Source organism: Rhododendron vialii, chromosome 1a, assembly GCF_030253575.1.
Source record: "Rhododendron vialii isolate Sample 1 chromosome 1a, ASM3025357v1".
In the NCBI taxonomy this organism is placed as follows: domain Eukaryota; kingdom Viridiplantae; phylum Streptophyta; class Magnoliopsida; order Ericales; family Ericaceae; genus Rhododendron; species Rhododendron vialii.
The window spans coordinates 37,310,159-37,327,712 of NC_080557.1; the positions used below are offsets into that span (position 1 = coordinate 37,310,159).

The 17,554-nt window shown below is 37.9% G+C and overlaps 3 protein-coding genes across 9 annotated transcripts; all 3 read right to left on the bottom strand.

Moving 5' to 3' along the window:
* Positions 1 to 707: 707 nt before the first annotated feature.
* Positions 708 to 7,817, bottom strand: LOC131335326 (uncharacterized). 4 transcript variants are annotated; one of them, XM_058370825.1, is made up of 14 exons: positions 7,384 to 7,817; positions 6,400 to 6,497; positions 5,720 to 5,868; positions 5,309 to 5,391; positions 5,075 to 5,201; positions 4,370 to 4,433; positions 3,508 to 3,605; positions 3,352 to 3,436; positions 2,709 to 2,832; positions 2,094 to 2,195; positions 1,910 to 1,974; positions 1,733 to 1,814; positions 1,106 to 1,185; positions 708 to 1,027 (listed from the first exon to the last, which is right to left on the bottom strand). In XM_058370825.1, exons 3-14 carry the CDS (start codon positions 5,829 to 5,831, stop codon positions 970 to 972), a joined length of 1,080 nt encoding a protein of 359 aa, XP_058226808.1. In that variant the 5' UTR covers positions 5,832 to 5,868; positions 6,400 to 6,497; positions 7,384 to 7,817; the 3' UTR covers positions 708 to 969. The 4 variants fall into 4 exon arrangements, with proteins under 4 accessions (XP_058226808.1, XP_058226885.1, XP_058226662.1 ...); XM_058370902.1 differs by having other exon boundaries at positions 5,735 to 5,868; positions 7,384 to 7,815; XM_058370679.1 differs by lacking the exon at positions 5,720 to 5,868 and having other exon boundaries at positions 7,384 to 7,702.
* Positions 7,818 to 8,926: 1,109 nt separating this feature from the next.
* On the bottom strand, positions 8,927 to 11,946 carry LOC131335562 (glucan endo-1,3-beta-glucosidase-like). 4 transcript variants are annotated; one of them, XM_058371086.1, is made up of 3 exons: positions 11,816 to 11,946; positions 10,530 to 10,930; positions 8,927 to 9,830 (listed from the first exon to the last, which is right to left on the bottom strand). In XM_058371086.1, exons 2-3 carry the CDS (start codon positions 10,833 to 10,835, stop codon positions 9,207 to 9,209), a joined length of 930 nt encoding a protein of 309 aa, XP_058227069.1. In that variant the 5' UTR covers positions 10,836 to 10,930; positions 11,816 to 11,946; the 3' UTR covers positions 8,927 to 9,206. The 4 variants fall into 4 exon arrangements, with proteins under 4 accessions (XP_058227069.1, XP_058226998.1, XP_058227210.1 ...); XM_058371015.1 differs by lacking the exon at positions 11,816 to 11,946 and adding an exon at positions 11,419 to 11,591; XM_058371227.1 differs by lacking the exon at positions 11,816 to 11,946 and adding an exon at positions 11,370 to 11,491.
* Positions 11,947 to 13,026: 1,080 nt separating this feature from the next.
* Positions 13,027 to 16,851, bottom strand: LOC131335793 (glucan endo-1,3-beta-glucosidase-like). The gene is made up of 3 exons (XM_058371333.1): positions 16,690 to 16,851; positions 15,843 to 16,240; positions 13,027 to 14,241 (listed from the first exon to the last, which is right to left on the bottom strand). The coding sequence occupies exons 1-3, from the start codon at positions 16,784 to 16,786 to the stop codon at positions 13,636 to 13,638; spliced, it is 1,101 nt and encodes a 366-aa protein (XP_058227316.1). The 5' UTR covers positions 16,787 to 16,851; the 3' UTR covers positions 13,027 to 13,635.
* Between the last annotated feature and the right edge of the window lie 703 nt (positions 16,852 to 17,554).

Below are 17,554 nucleotides of genomic sequence, written 5' to 3' on the forward strand. Positions count from 1 at the left end.
TAAAGCTCAGCTCAACCTGTTTGTAGCCCTAGCTGGCAATAGCAAGATCGCAGGTGTGGCTATAATAATGTGGAGGCACGTCCTATTTAGACAATTATTTCTATAAAATAAAACCTGCAATTATCTCAATTTGGAAGCTCATGATATACAAGGATAATACATTCCAATATCTAATTAAGTGCTTTTTGGCATGATTGATCTTTTTGACAAGCTCTGTAAAATGAAGAGTTCCGATCATGTCAGTAGGTCTGCAGTGAGCCCCAAAAAACTAAAACTGAACCGGTCCGATGATTTGCGTAACTAGAGAGGATCCAAACCCTTAATCAAACGTAAAAGAAAGAGGACTAGGGACAGTCTCCTTTCCAATGTTTTCATTCCTCGACCTACACCTTATTGGCACTATACCAAAAATTACTGAGAAAACAAGATCGCTAGACCCGTAGATGGTTTGGAGAGTTCCAGTGGGGATATTGCGGCGAGTGCAAGATCCAATGGTGATCCTCCACCCACTCACGTCCACGAGTGGAATACTGGGTCGGACATTGTAGCTGAGAGGCTTTATGTCTGTTGTTTTGTTTTGGTTTTGTTGTGTTTTTTTTTCCTGTATTTTCGGACCAATAATGTCCTTTGCATGCACACGCTTGTACTTGGCTTATGATATGTTCCGCTTTCTCAAAAAAAGAAAAAAAAAAAAAAAAGAAAGAAGATGATCAAAACTGCTCATGAAATTATTTAAATGGTTGGCAGGCCAATGAATGAGGGTTATTCAACAACATATTTCTGTCAAAAACATATACTGTATAAATAAAAATAAAAATAAACTACGTAATTACCGTTGATGATTATGAACTTGAATAGTTCAAATCAAAATGTTTTTTCTCTTCTAACATATTTGAGGTCAGAATAACTGTGAAGAATGCTCAAGAATGAGATCAACAGCTATATTGAGTTTTACCTCTGCGAGAATTTCTATAGATATATTCCTAAACCAAGCTCTTTGGGATCAGTTTCCACCATCCATGGAGGCCTGTTGAAAGTAGGAGTAAGGAAAACTGCTGTAGGAAAAAGGTAATGACAGAATAAGCCCTATCCAAAGCAATTTTACTTGTTCATTATGAAACTGATTGTTCCTTCTGCAGCACGTTTTAGAAGAGCTTCCCTTGCCTCAATCGCGATTCCTTCAGGCTGCATGGGGAGAATGAATATGTAATCTGAGAGGCGCCAGAGAAAATGTTCTGCAAATCAACTCTCTCGGTATTCGGAAGTTGAATATAGCAGTATACATGAGCCAAGAAGTGTCGTTATCAAAGCTTGGCTGAAGCCCTTCAAAAAGCCTGACTTGTTTTTTAGTCAAGATGATGTCAAATGAGCTTTAATCAAGTCGATCACCAGTAGCTTGGTTTTTGTTTGTCATACACCATAAGATTTTCGAGTTGATAAGCTTACCAGTTATCAAAAGTTTATACACCATAAGTCCACTTTTATTTGTTGACAAGACCTTTTTGATACAAACGGACATGTATAGGTCCTTTTCCGTATACAAGCGGCATTTCCGTTTTTCTTTATTGGCCGCTTGTGGATCTGATTTTAGAAAATGAACGAGGTTCCAAATGTATTTTAGCTTGTATCAATGATGCAAGTTGCCAATCTCGAACGAGCTTTTATGGAGCGAACACCAAGTTGAGCTCGAGTAGTTTTGCTCATTCTAAAAACTATCGTTCATGAGACATACCTCTTCTGGAAACCAAACTCCTGCTTGCGTGCTTCCTTCAAGAATAGCAATAGCAAATGCAGCTGCAGCAGCTCCCACTGAACTGCAAGTGGGGTTTTATTAAACAGATAATTAGCACAATGAGATAGGGCTTCAATAACCAGTAACAAGACGATAATTTCTAATGTTATAACTTACACAGAGAGTCGTCTATGACTAAATAAAGCTAATGTCTGGCGCCCATCAGAACACTCCAAATCAACCTGTCCATAAGTAAATGAGGATGTAAGAAACATTTTCATTAGAAAATGAATTGTCCACCAAAATGAAAGTGAAGACAACAGCACTGTATCTGTTTTAAGAATTTATGCAAGTATCATACCCTCATTGAAACACGCTCTCCAGCAATTTCATCAACTGCTCGGACCACAGGGTCAAATAGTTCAACCAACTTCTGAACTTTACTCCTGTCTCTAAGAAATTCCTGCAAGACTAGCCCAAAATTAGAAAGGCCAATATTCAACCACAGTAGATCATACATATGGCATTTGTCAAATTGATAATGAAGTGTAAATCAGTAAACCTTTGTCTTTAAATTCCCATAAACTTGTTTGGATGGACAACATTTCTATTCTGCAGAGCAATTATCAGTAAAAGATACAGTCAAAAAGTACATTAATGGTACTGTACAAAAACAGAAGTGATCGGTAATCTCCAAACAACCATTCTTCATCCACCGTGATGTACTAATGGTATGCTAACTCCGTAATGGAAAGCTAACTCCTACAAAAGCTGTTACTCGTAGTAACTAAGTTATCTTGCTGAATGTCGCTGCGCTTGTCAATTTCTAATTTCTTTAACTTGTTTAGTAGTTACGGGATTTACGAACCTTTTCCAATAATTCAAGGAGAATTCTTAGACCTAGGAAGCAAGGAAAACAAGTGCATGAGACACAACCGAGTTGAACAAAAATGACGATAAGAATGTAAAATCATACCACTGGTAGAAGATTAGTCATCGCTACCATTCCCCAATTCCAGTAAAATGGTGCAGTTCCAAATCGAGCACTAACAGTAGGTACTCCTAGGATCTCATGAGCACTTCTCACCTCTGGTAAATTCCTGAAAGGCATGATCTGTTACTGAAATAGTTTTGAGAGGGAAAAGTACCTAAGCCATCTGCATGATAACCAGGATTTTCTTTTGTACTTCTATAAACCAAATCTTCAGTATTATGAACTACAATTTTTTTGTTATTGCTCTTTCCAAGTTCAACTCCAGTGTGACGCCAGTTTTAGTATTCGCAAAAACTGTATTTACTAATTACATACTCCCTCCGTCCCAATTTGTTTGTCCCCTTTTTGACTTTTACATGTCCCAAATTGACTGTCCAATTTCAAAATCAATTAATTAGATTATGTAAATTTTGAAATCAATAGATCAGATTTGTTTCCTTAATAAGTTGGAACCGAGATTGGACAAACAAATCGGGACGGAGGGAGTAGCATTTAATAGTTAGAAATAACTAAAATTTTATTCAGAGATGACTGACTAGTTGTCAAATCACTTTTGGAAAATATTTTGGCTCCACAACTGTACACATGCAAATTTCGCTCTCGAAGTCTTATCCTAAATACTTACAAGAGATAAACATCTTTTTTTCCAATCCCCTTCCCAAAGTCGATATTGCGCATTCCACTATAGGGCTTGACCTTTATCTTTTCTCCTGACATAAAGTAAACCAAAATATGGGTCTTCAAGTCATAAACTTTATAAAGATATGAGCTAGAAACAAACCTTTACTATATGCAACAACCTCCTCTCCAAGGAGTAAAAAACTAGTGGCTAATATTGTTGGGCCAGCACCACCAGTGCCTGCTGTGTAGTAGGAGAATCTGATACATAATACAAGAACATGTAAGCTCCTCAATTCGTTCAAAAAGAAAGAAAAGGCAGAGTTTAATTGCTCTCGATCCCAACTAACAACTACCAAATTGACACTGATGGATAAAACTATGTTGGGTTTCCATTTTATCAACTGCCCTTACTATTAGCACCTAAGTAGTAGTTTAACGTGGGAATAACTGCGTACAATACACAGAACTATCAGGAAGGCAAGGAACGAGAATATTAATAATGGACCAAAAAAGACCTGGCTAAAATCAACAGAACGAGAGAAGATGGACAAGGATGTTGACTTGGAGCTAAAGGTGTGTGTTCTTTGTTTCTTGTAGTTTTGGTGATGGTTGAATTATTGCCAGCCATCTTTTGTTTGGTGTGGGGGGCACATGATTAGTTCTGGGAGTTGGTGCCAAACTAGTTGGAATGTACTGATTTGGATCAATGATGCCGTATTATCGCATTCTCCTCTCCTGCTAATCTCTGTATACTTATTTGAGATTAAAATTCCTTATTTGTTGTCCAAAAAAAATAAAATGACAAGATGTGCCCCGTTACGTAGTTGAAGAATATTCTTTTTGCCTCCCCCCTCCCCTCCCCCTCTTTCCTGATCCATTATGCAGAGAATCAAGTAAAACTGGACTAACTTTCCAAGTTTTAAATTTCAGAATTCCACTTCGTAATGGCTGCAGCAGATGCTGAAAAGAAGCTAACAATCAAGAAAGAAACCAAACATGAAGGGAACAGGGCAAATGATTACCTTAGCCTCTCAGGCTCTCCCTTGCTTTCACTCCGTGCAGCACGAACTAACTCAGCTGCCATTACTGTCATGAAAATCATTTGGGAGTCAAATTCCAGAGCTGAAGGAAGCAATCCAGACATATTCAATGAATATCTGACCTAATATGAATTCCAACACAATAATACTGAAGTTCAATTCCAATATTTATTAAAAAAGGAAGGTTTTTGTTAGTTCAGACAAGCCATGAACTCTTCCACAAACTGTGGGAAAAACTAAAATCTGTCCGAAATCTCCACTGGAAATGCCGAAGTGTTGAGATATGGATATTGACAGAGATTGCATAAGAAAAAAGTTACTCTGGCACTGATTGGGATTTGGGAAAATGGGGCGGGCCGAGCCAACACTGTATACTTAAATCAACACCTCACAACAGTATACGGGACTAAGAGTTGCAGAGCCAGGGGTACAACATCAGCTGTTGGTTCTGTTTAGCAGCGTGGATACAATGCAGTTCTTTGACTTTCGGTCGTAGAATATTTTATATTTCAAGGATCAGGAGTTGTTTCTGTTTATTGGTGGCATGGCCATTCTTCCTCCAACGCTGTTCTTTCACTTTTGTTCGTAGAATAGTTTATATTTCTATTATAATGTCCTCAACAGGTGGTTATGCAGTTGAAGGTGATTTAAATGCACAAAATTCAACAAGACCGAGTGTACTGGCACCGTTGCTCACTCCAGGATAGATTCCTCCTGTTGTTATGGCTGGAATATTGGCAGCCAGTGCTTTACTCATGTAGGATTTTGCACGGAATGCATAACTGGTATCATCACAAACATCCATGTATGCTGTCTGTGCGGAGGCAAAAACGAAATCAATAAAATGAAGTAGCTAATCCATAAGAAGAAAAATATTTAACAAATTACTAACAAAAACCAAGCTAATTACCTGCTTCTCACCTTGGTCTGTATGGCCACTTCCAGCACAGTGCACTTCTCCGCCTGTTGGAATGGTCCCGCAGAATGAACTACAAGATCCACATCTGCAGAGGAAGCACCACAGTTCAATTTTGGAATGTTGATGAAACCAAAACCATTTTGATGGTGCTATAACCTCGGAGAATATTCTATTGTTGTATTGGACATTTTGAGGGCATCATGTGGTCAGTGTCCTTTACTAAATGCAGTTACAGTCTACAAGCACAAGAAGTCTTCTTTTCTAATGCCATGAACGAGAAGATAACAGTAAGATCCAAAAGGTAACCTGCTAGCAGCATTTCATAAGAACCACATTCACCAGAGATAGGTACAAACATAAACATAAACATTAACAACTCCCAAAGGAAAAGACTTCCGACTAGTTAGACGTACTTTGCCCAAATCTACCTAAGTGTATACTGTGTGTATCTCCTAAATGGGCATTCTCCACTGAACCCTCATTGACTCCAGTTAATCCAACTGCATATAGTGATTCAGGATCCATTTTCGTCCCCCTCCGTATTCACCAATAAGTCCCCGTGCTACACATATATAGGAGAGACGATATGAAGTTAGTCGAAGAACATAGAAAATATATGGCTTCTTTCCACCAATGTGACCTGGGGTTCATAATCAACTACCTAGATGATACGATTGCAGAACTGTATTTAACGAAAGATCAGAACGAAGACATTTCAAGATCTACACGCATACTGAATGTGATTAAACATTTTTCCTGTAATAACAATGGTGGGAACAGAATAGCTAAGATTTTTATTCCAAGCTGATTCCTATTGGTCCGAGTTCAACACTATTTGTCCACAGGAAAATGGAAGATAGAGTCTCAACAAAATTTTGTTGTCCTGAAAACAGCTGGTTGTATACTTCCTGTTAAAATTACCATAGTGACCAATAAAATGCTATATGAAAACAAGAAGTAAAGTATTCCATCTTCAGATGAACAGGAGACCAGCATCCCGAAACTATAGGCAGCAACTGAAGCCTTAAAATTACACTCATGATACTAAGAAATTGTTTCGTTGAATGTTTGAATTTATAATTAGACGGCAAACCACGTAAGGTTGCTTCCAATGATGCTCTCTCTTCAATGTCAACTTCAGCAAATTCTGAGTTTTTCCCTAGTTCAGCCACCCTAGCAGCACCTTTTTCCCTGCCATGGAACAGCAATGTAGACAACTTGAGAATCTGAGATTAAAAATCACGTAGTTTTCGGACTAGAAATGTCAAGAATCTAGCAAATTAATGGGCACAGGAACTGCAGCTCCCACCTGAGAGAGAGAGAGAGAGAGAGAGAGAGAGAGAGAGAGAGAGAGAGAGAGAGAGAGCATCTTCTTTTGTGATTATAATTGCAAGTACATAAACCCATATGCCAAAAGGCATTTTGACAACTGCCTTCCCATATCCCTATCGCATGTAAACCAAACGGGACACTAGTAGAATTGTTGAATGCTTTACTTGTATTCGAATTTTGTCGGCCAACAAGCCCAGATCCATCTTCAACTTGTAGTAATCAGTATCCATAATAGATTAATAGTCTTGTACGAATCTCAAGAGTGCTTATCATTCAGATTTTAACACCAAAAACCCCTACAGAATGATATGGCATTGAAATTTTTGTAATTACAAACAACATTGAAGGAGTGCAATTTAGCCAAATGATTTCGCGACAAAATTTCTGTATGTTAATTATGATAGTATTGCCTTCTCTGCGCTCATACTCTAAAAATACCACAAAAGCTAAACTATAACAACATGTACTGGGCACATGTGATGAAAACTTCTAATAACTTAAGGCTGGAAACTCTACTTCATTGTAGCATCAGCTAAGTATAGGGAAAATAGAACTAATATAAACCGGAGAAATCGCCAGAATTCAAAATCGCTACGTAGCTAAACTTACGCGCTCACAAAATCAAGGAAAATGAAACCTCGCATCCGAAACTAAATATATAACGCAAGGTACCAAAAACAAAAAGCCTAGTTTATTTTCTCGGCAGCCAAACAGGGCGAGGTAAGGGAAAATTGAACAAAATTACTTGTTCCGGCCACCAACGACGATTCGGAGGTCGGGACAGAGCTTGGAGAGAGCAATGGCGGTGGAGCCTCCGACCCTGCCAGTTCCACCGAGTATCAAAACCCTAGAATTTCGAACCTTTTCTGGAAGTAGAACTCTGTGTTGGTTACTCTCTTTGGCACACGCCATTGCCATGCTCCTGCTGTTGTTCAAGTGTAGCCAAGGTCGTGCCATTCTCTCTCTCTCTCTCTCTCTCTCTCTCTCTCTCTCTCTCTCTCTCTCTCTCTTCTTCTTCTATCGTTTCATCACTCTCATCAGTGCTCTATGCTATCAGGTTATCAGTTTATCGTTATTGATGGCGTGGATCATCTGGTCCCACGTGGATGAAAAAGGTTGTTCCACGTGGCTCGTTGATGTATGGTGTCTCTAGCAGCTGGTCCCACTCGCTCTTTAAGTTTCTTAATTACACATCACCTCCTTAAACCATGTGAAGTAGTAAAATGGAGTAATTTTACTTTAACCGCTTTATCTATGTGAAAATAGCGAAATAATGTATTATTGATTGTATTGAAACATAATAATAGAACCTACAAAATATGATAACATAAATTTCTCAATATTGTGTTAACAATCTAAAAAAACCCTACTCATTAGTCTATATTTGTTTGGAACCTATGGAAAGGGAAAAGAAAAGAAAAGAGAAGGAAAATAAGAGAAAAATGGGAGGGATAATTTACTATTTACTAAACTTGAAATCTTTATTTTCTTCTCTCTTTCTTTTCCAGCCAAACAATAGAAGGGAAACATTTTTTTAATTTTCCTTTCTTTTTCCTGAGTTTCAAACAGAGCATCAGTATCACTTAGCCCCTTTTGTTACTCTTTTCTTCAGATTTGAACATTAGATGCCAATATGATAATAAGTCAAGAAACGACGTTATGGATAGGGACCAAATCGACACAAATTTTAAACATTGGTTGCTAAATTGGTCAAATGTTTACATTGGGAATAAAATTGGTTACTCGCTAATACTTTGTGGACTAAAAAGGTAAATAAACAACGAGCTACCACTCAAGTTTGTTGCATTTGAAACAAGTTATATTCGAACAAGTCTCTACAGATTTCTAATCAACTTGAGTTTTACCATGAAAAATAAATACATCAAGAGTTACCTAATAAATAATTTGGATCATCAAATAAAATGGTGATAGACCCCATGGCATAACTTTTTCTACCTAAAACGAGAAATTTTGAAAATTACTTTCCATCAAAGGTTGAAAAAATATGAAATGAATGTACTAAAAGATTTTTGGTGTGCACTTGGCCACCACAATAATTTTGAGTCTTTTGTATTTCATCCCTGCTGTTACAAAGACATCCAAATTATATTCTTTCGTCATGAACACACTAATAATTACATTGCAACATGTGCCTTTTCAGAGAGCGTGATTAACTAACAAAAATGACCATAATCTTTCATTTTGTAGAACTCCTCAAGAACATTTTCTTTGCCAATCTAATTAGTTCATCAAATTGTATGAACGAATTGCTCGTGTGGAAGGAAAAATGGACGGTTGAAGTTTTAAACCCAATTCGGTTTCCCCTTTTTCATGCACAAACACGGTTAATTGACCAATCCCTTCAATGGGTACTACAAAATGAACGATTGCGATCAATTATTTGATTCAATACAAACCTTCAAAGCTGGAAGCTGGAGGGGATTGGGAGACATTAAAGTGGACAAGAAATCGGTCCCAACTCACATGAGTGAAGACACAATTTTGAATGGCACCAGATATAGTACAAAACACCCCATTTCACTTTCAGTCCCCATAGCCTCAAGCCAGTCAAATGGTACAGTATAATACGAGGGATTCGACCAGGGGTATTGTTGACCATGTGTTTTGGGGAATTTGGTATTTGGGTTGCTTGTTGGGTGAGAAAAGCCCAAAATGTTTCTCACTCTCGGCTCCAGACTTCTGATTCTCATCAAACATGGTAAACAAATAAGTCTCAATTGCCCTCCCAGGCCTCTTTGGACTCCCACTCCCTCCTTGCACATGATTGATAAGGTTCCCATAATAAGCCCCTGCATTCACCACCGAAGCAGAAGAGCCACCCGCAGACGGCCATCCGCTCTCTGACACAACGATTTCCACTTTGGGTCCGCCCGCCTTCTCAACGGCAGAGTAGGCAGCGTCCAACATGACATCGAAGAGGTTCCTGTATTGGAACTGACCATCTTGTATCAGGAAACCTCCTGTTGCTGTGCAAAGGGCAAACGATAGAGGCACGTTTAGTTGATCTCCAATGTAGCCGAAGTAGGGGTATATGTTGAAGAGTAGCGGGTTGTCGGTGTTCTTTAGGAAGTTGATGATCGGTCCCATGAATGAGCCCGAGGCGCCATCAAAAGAGCCCTGAGAAGGAGGGAATGAGTTGCTTACGAGTGCCGAGTATGTTATAGTGGAAACCTGTTGGGGAATTTTAGATTTCGATCAATTCAGAGTCATTTATATAAAGGATCACCAACTTGCTTGGCATGTAAGCTAATTTGAAAAAAATAGACCTAGCATCAGTAGTTCAGTACTTTGTATCCTGTCGAGACGATTTCTATCCGTTTACCGTGAGTTAAGATACAACTCAGAGAGCAAGAAGGTAAACCGGAAAACAATATGAAAAGTCAAACCATCCCAAACTCACAACGGCTTTAAATTAGAGAAATGTAGGCTCTGTTTGTTTCGATGTAAAATAATTGGGGAATCACGTAAATTCTTGGGTTGTTTGATTCTTTACAGTTATCGTATTTTCCTACACTAGTTTAGAAATATTTTAATTTAGTAAGCTCTCTCTCTCCTCCTCCTCTCTCTCATTTTGGATTTAATATGACTTGGGAGAAGAAGGAAATGGAATACGTGGTTTTGAAAAATGTCGGACCATCAGGGGGTGAAATGTAAAAATGACTTATGGCCAAAATTAGAGGAAAACAATTTCACCTTCTTGGTGCAAAATGTTTTATCTTGAAAATATTTTCCTCATTTTTATAGCCAAACAACTGGATTTGTAATGGTAAAAAACTTATTTTGAAACGATATGTCAATGACGACTTGAAGGAAACTAATTCTAAGATTAGAAAATCATGGTAATAAAAGTAAGCTTTTGAAGTAAAGAACCTTGATTTGGTCCTTCAAGCCAGCAGAGACAATTGCATCGTAGATCTTTGTCATGGCAGGGAGCACAAACGAAGCAAGGCGAGTCGTTTCACCGCTGTTGGGATTGACCTCATTCCCTACGGCTATGATTCGGAACTTGACATCTGGATTATAGTTCAAGACGTTGTCTTGGACCCACTTTCTTGCAGCGGCACCGTCGTCGTTAGCAAGACCCTCGAGATCGCTGTTGGGGACATCAAGTACGAGCTCGATGCCGGATCCCCGGAGAGCTTGGAGAGCTTGTGGGTTGGGAGCATACATTCTCATCCTTCGAATGCCGTTGGATTTGTAGAGTTGGACTACTTCTTGACTGGACGGTAAATTGTTGCCCAATCGTCCGTTGCACACCCCTATTTGTGCATCTGTACGAATTTTAGTATTTCATTTAGCCAATATGTGGTTGTTTGGATTTAAACCCAATAGAGTTAACCTTATACTTAAAAAGGATTATGCACAGTGGCAATGCCAAAAGTTGGTTTAGCAGGGTCGCTTGACCCGGCTAAGTATTAAAGCTCTTGTATGGACTCGTTCCGTAGGAATTGATAGTATCTGATAGGTTTCGAACCTGAGACTTTAAGAAAGAGCAAACCTCCAAGTCCCAAGCCTTCACCACGACTGAAAAATCCTAGTTTGACTATGTTTAAAGATTTGCTTATTTTTTTAATCTCTTACGGAGTATAAAAATAATCAAACTAATAATCAATATTCAAGCAATCATACGAAGGGAAATCAATAAACAGAATAACTAAGCCAACCCTTGAGGGTACGAGTTTTAATCTTATCTTACATATGAGAGACTACCTCAGATCATTGCGAACACCAGAGAGAGAGAGAGAAGAGAGAGAGAGACCTGTTTGATGAAAATTCGGAAGAAATAGCACCAGTGGCAATAGAGAAACGAGAAAAGAGTCGAAGTAGCGTATTGTTGCACGGAAAACAGCCATTTAGAAGAGGGAAAAGGGAACAACTAGCTAGGAGTAGTAGATCAAATGTCCAGTGTATGTGTAACTGTGTATAGAGAGAGAGAGATTACATAGTAAATACTTTTTCCGTCTCAAATTTTTTGTCCGGTCCGCAAAACAGAGTGTTAAAAATAATACAATTTTTTCAAGAAAAAATTCAAAATTTTTTTACAAATTAAAATACTCATTGATATCTAGTAAGTTATAAAAAAAATTAATTTTTTTTTATTAAAATTGTATTATTTTTAACACTTTATTTTACGGATCGAACAAATAATTTGAGACTGAGGAAATATGAACCAAGAAAAGTATGTCAGTCATGATTTCGCAAGGGCAAGTTGGACTGGACTGGTATAGTATGTAGAAGTCTGCCTGATTTACCCTGATGTAATCATTGGTGGAAAATTCTACGAGTGGGATAATGGCGTGATCGAGGGAGTAGAGGTCGCGATGGAAATGAAGAGAGAGTGAGAGAGAAGACCAGCCACCGACCGACGTGATAAGGTGGAAACTTCGAGGGGACTCCAGACCAAAACGGAGTACTTGCCCCGTCAACTAAGTACTCCATAGACCAGAATTTAGGTCCGTTCCAAAACGAGAAAAAATAAAGCAATTTCAAACTTAAAAATAATTGACTCATTGAAGTCTAAAAATATGCAATATTGATATTGCACATTTTATATGGTGTAAAAAAATTAGAAAATTATTTTTATTTACATTATTTTTTAGTTTGAAAATGTAAAATAAGTAATTATTTTTTAAAAATGTGTTCTGGAACGTGGTCTTACTTCTTTTTTTTCAAACGAGTCGAATTTACAAATACACACTCACATAAATGTAATAGACAATAAACCACAAGTGTGTAGAGCCCCACACATTTATGCAAATATTTGTGTATCTGAGCGTGTATTTTTGATGTGATTGTAGACTTGTTGTAAGTAAATGGGTATCTATTTACAAAAAAATCAAATGGGAGAAAAATGTTAGAAAAACATAGTGTGCTCAAAACTTAATTTTCGTATTTTCCTCTCACTTTCTTTTTAAACCAAACAAGGGGAGGGTCAGTTTCTTTAATATTCCCTCCATCTCTTTTCCACATGTTTCAAACAAAGTTTAAGTTTCCAAAAGGTTAGAAATTCTAATTTATTGTAGGGAGTTGATATCACTCAAGTTCGTTGCATTTGAAACAAGTTACTCCGTACTGTATATTCGAACAAGTCTCTATGGATGTCTGATCAACTTGAGTTTTACCATGGAAGATAAATACATTGAGAATTACAAAATAAATAGCTTGGATCGTAAAAAAATGGTGACCCCAAGGCATAATTTTTTCTACATAAAACGAGAAATTTTGAAATTTTACTTTCCATCAAAAGTTGAAAAAATATGAAGTGAATGGGTGTACTAAAACATTTCTGGTATGCACTTAGAATCATAGTAAGAATAGCCATAACGCCACCACGTACGATAATTTTGAGTCTTCTGTATTTTTCATCCCTACTGTTACAATGGCATCCAAATTACAGTATATTCTTTTGTCATGAACACACCAATAATTACTTGCGCCATGTGTCTTTCTGGAGAGAGTGAGTAACTAACAAAAATGATCATAATCTTTCATTTTGTAGAACTCCTCAAGAACATCTTCTTTGCCAATCTAAGTTCATCGAATTTACTGCATGAACGAATCACTCATGTGCAAGGAAAACGGACGGTTGAAGTTTCAACCCAAATTTGGTTTCCCATTTTTCATGCACAAACGCGGTTAGTTTGTATAGAAAAATGAAGTCCGATTTGAATGATCTTTTGAATGACCACTCTCTTCAGCGGGTTCTACAAAATCAACGATTCCGATAAGTTTGTTGAATTCGAGACAAACCTTAATTTGAAAGCTGGAGGGGACTGGGAAATAGCAAACTGGACAAGAAATCGGTCCCAACACACATGGGTGCCGATACAATTTTGAATGGAACCAGAGTACAAAACACTCCTTCCCTTTCTGGTATTCTCAACAAAATTTCTTTCGAAATTCTCATCGGGAGCGATTCTACTTGCGGTTACAACGATTATTTGACAACTTTCCAATCCCCATAGCCTCAAGTCAGTCAAATAGTACAATATAATACGAGGGATTCGACCAGGGGTGTTGTTGCCCATGTGTTTTCGTATTTGGGCTGCTTGTTGGGTGAGAAGAGCCCATAACGTCTCTCACTCTCTGGTCCAGGCTTCATATTCTCATCAAACATGGCAAACCAATAAGTCTCAATAGCCCTCCCAGGCCTCTTTGGACTCCCTCCCTTCACGTGATTAATAAGATTCCTGTAATAAGTCCCTGCATTCTCCACCGAAGCAGCAGTGCCACCCGCAGACGGCCATCCACTCTCCGACACCACGATTTCCACGTCGGGTCCACCCGCCTTCTCGACGGCAGAGTAGGTGGCGTCCAATATGACATCAAAGAGGTTCCTATACGAAAGTTGACCGTCTTGTACACCAACTCCTCGGGCAGTGAAAAGGGCATACGGAAGAGGCACGTCCTGGGGATCACCAATGTGGCTAATGTAGGGGTATATGTTGACGAGTAACGGGTTGTTGGTGTTCTGTAGGAAGTTGATGATCGGTACCATGAATGAGAACCAGGCGCCCTCGAAAACGCCCTGAGAAGGAGGGATTGAGGTGCGTAGGAGTCCTGGGTATGTTACAGTGGAAACCTGTTGGGAATTTATAGATTTCGATCAATTCAGAGTCATTTGTATGAAGGATCACAAACATCGATAAGTAATTAGAGGGTATGAATCATGAAAGCTAATTAGATAGTAGGGTATAAATTCCACTGAACTCGCCGGAGCAATTGACAAAAATAGCCAAGGACCTCGGCTCGCAAGTCTCCAAGGCATCAAATCGCAAGTCTCCAAGGCATCAAAACTAGTGGGTGTTTGGATCCCTCTTTTTTTGCATTTTCATTTTTAGCTTTTTCTCTTTTTGGCTGTTTGGAAGGAGTCACCCAGAATTATTTATGGCAAAACTCATTCATGGTTTCTTGCTTTAGAGAAGAGAAGCCAAAAAGAAGAGGATAGGAGCTTTTCCCATTCTCGTTTTCTACTTCTCTTTGATTGAAGATGAAAAGACCAACTTGCCCTCCGCATATTTTAGAAATAACACGTCAACAGATAATGCAAGTGCAAGTTCTACTAGTTGTTTTCTTTAAGAAAAAAAATATGCATATAAGCTGATGAAGAGACTTTAGGCTTTGGCATTTTTGTATTGATCGGATTTTTAAAAAATGAATGATTATTTTTATTAGAGAAACATACGAAGATTGAACAATTAATGCAGAAGCATGAAATTAATAGAACTACAAAAAAAAAAAAGGAGAAAGACCAACGAAAAATATCCATGTAAGTTGTTAGATTGCTCCTCTCCGAGCGGCTTTTTAAATATATCTACCAATTGAGGACAAATATATTCTAATTTTAGTTGTCTCTTTATTTTTTCTTCAGTTCCTTTATTTTTTTGGTTTGGGGGGGGGGGGGGGGGGGGGGGGGGGAGTTGGGGGATTAATGATGATTGGAAGTGTTCATGCTCTTTTGCAATAGCTTAGATTTAACTTATCGTTATTTTTTCTTAATTGTCAAAAAAAATTAGTTGGCGACTTTTAATTAACTAAGAATAATACAATTTCATAATATAATTTTTACAAAATTGATTAAACCGTTCTTTGTACCCACTATATCCCATAATAAATAATCAAGGGCAACATGGTAAAAAATTAACTCACAATTCATTGTCATCACATATCTCCCAAATACTATTCATGTTGTAAAATGCATTCTGCACATATCATCCAAATACTCTGCTAGATTCAAAAAACATTCTGACCATAATCCAAAAAGTCAAAAAACAAAAAAGTTAAAAATGAAAAGCCAAAATGTCTAGTATTCTAAAATCATTTCTCTTTGGCTTATATATTTTCATATTTTCGAAAGCTCTTTTCTAGTTATTTGTCAAACTTTTTTACATTTCTAATTCATGTCAACCAGACAAGTTATGGGTCATAACTATTTATTCCGTCGAGACGATTTGTATCCATTTACCGTGAGTTAAGAAACAACTCATAAAGCAAGAAGGTAAGCCGAAAAACAATATAAATCATCCCAAACTGATCACAACGGCTTCAAATTCGAGAAATGTTATGGTCAAAAACTTCCGTTTGAAACCATCGATACGATAGAAAGAGACGAGCGACTTAAAGGAAACTCCTACTAAGATTAAAAAATCATGGTAATAAAACTAAGATTTTGAAGTAAAGAACCTTAATTTCATCCTTCAAGCTAGCAGAGGCAAGTGCATCGTAGACATTTGACATGGCAAGGAGCACCAACGGAACAAGGTGAGCCATTACATCTTTGCTGGGATCGACCTCATTTCCAACGACTATGATCCGGAACTTGACATCCGGATAATAGTTCAGGACATTGTCTCGGATCCACTTTGATGCGGCGGCAGTACTGTTAGCGAGACTTTGGAGATTGCTGTTAGGGACGTCAAGTACAAGTTCTATGTTGGATCTCTTGAGGGCTTGTAAAGTTTGTGGATTTGGATCGTACATTCTCATTCTTCCAATGCCGTTGGACTTGTAGAGATCAACTACTTCTTGGTCGGAGGGTAAATTGTTGCCCAGTCGTCCGTTGCACACCCCTATTTGTGCATCTGCACGCATTAATTAGTATTTCATTTTTAGCCGATAAACTACCAGTGCTAGGCTAGGGAGTAGTAGGAACACAAATCTAAACATATTTTGAGTTAATCCAATGTTTCCCAGCGAGCATTATTGACTAATATACTCAAGTAATAATTAACATTAATACTGTTGTAACCTTATGCTTAAAGGATTATTATATGCTGCACAGTACTGGCGACGCCAAAAGTTGGTTAGGTCACTTGACCCTGCTAAGTATTATTCAAAGTTCTTGTATGGACTTGTCCTACAAGAATTATAGCACTTGAGAGGTTTTAAACTCGAGACATTAAAAAGGATCAAGCCTCCAAATCTCAAACTTTGATCACTAGGTCAACCCCTCGAGGATAAATATGAGACTACGACAGATCATTGCAAACACCTGAGAGAGAGAGAGAGAGAGAGAGAGAGAGACCTAGGCCTGTTTGATGAAAATTAGGAAGAAATAGCACAAGTAGCAATAGAGAAACGAGAAAAGGGTCGTAGCAGTAGCATATTGTTGCACGAAAAACCGCCATTTAGAAGAGGAAGAAAGGAACAACTAGCTAGGAGTAGTAGATCAATGTCCAGTGTGTGTATATACAGAGAGGGGGGAGGGGGGCTAGGCCCGGTTACTCTTTTCCCGTTTAAAAAATAAGTACTTATTTATAATTTTCAAGCTTAAAATTAATAAACTTACTAAAATAAAAATATACAATATAGATCTTATTTGATAGATTTCGATAAGATCTATCAAATCCTGAAAAAAAAAATTAAAAAATTATTTTTGTAAACCTATTATTTTTAAAATTGAAAATAAGTACTTATTTGAGAATTATTTGAGAATTTGAAACGGAAAATTACATTAAAGTATGAACCAAGAAACGTATGTCGGTCATGATTTCGCAAGGGTAGGTAGGAGAAGTGGCAATCTCAACCCACATTTCTTAACCCGCCCAAATCCGCCCACTTATAACCCAACCCAATCCGCCCATATTGTACAATGGGTTGATATGGGTTGGACCCATATAAACCCATATTTACATGGGTTTAGATGGGTTAAAAATGAGTTCAATATGGGTTAGACCTAAAATACCAATTCTTGCACAAAATCGCTTCCTGTACGGGACCAAATTCGGTCTGTTTTATTCACTTCAATTAGATTCCCTTGCAAATCCCCACTCTCTCTCTCTCTCTCTCTCTCTCTCTCTGACTTTTGGAAAGAACTAAACTAAAACAAATCTGGATTTGGCAAGTTAAAATGGGTTAATTTTTTTTTATTTGATAATTTTGCGCTAAACTTTTCA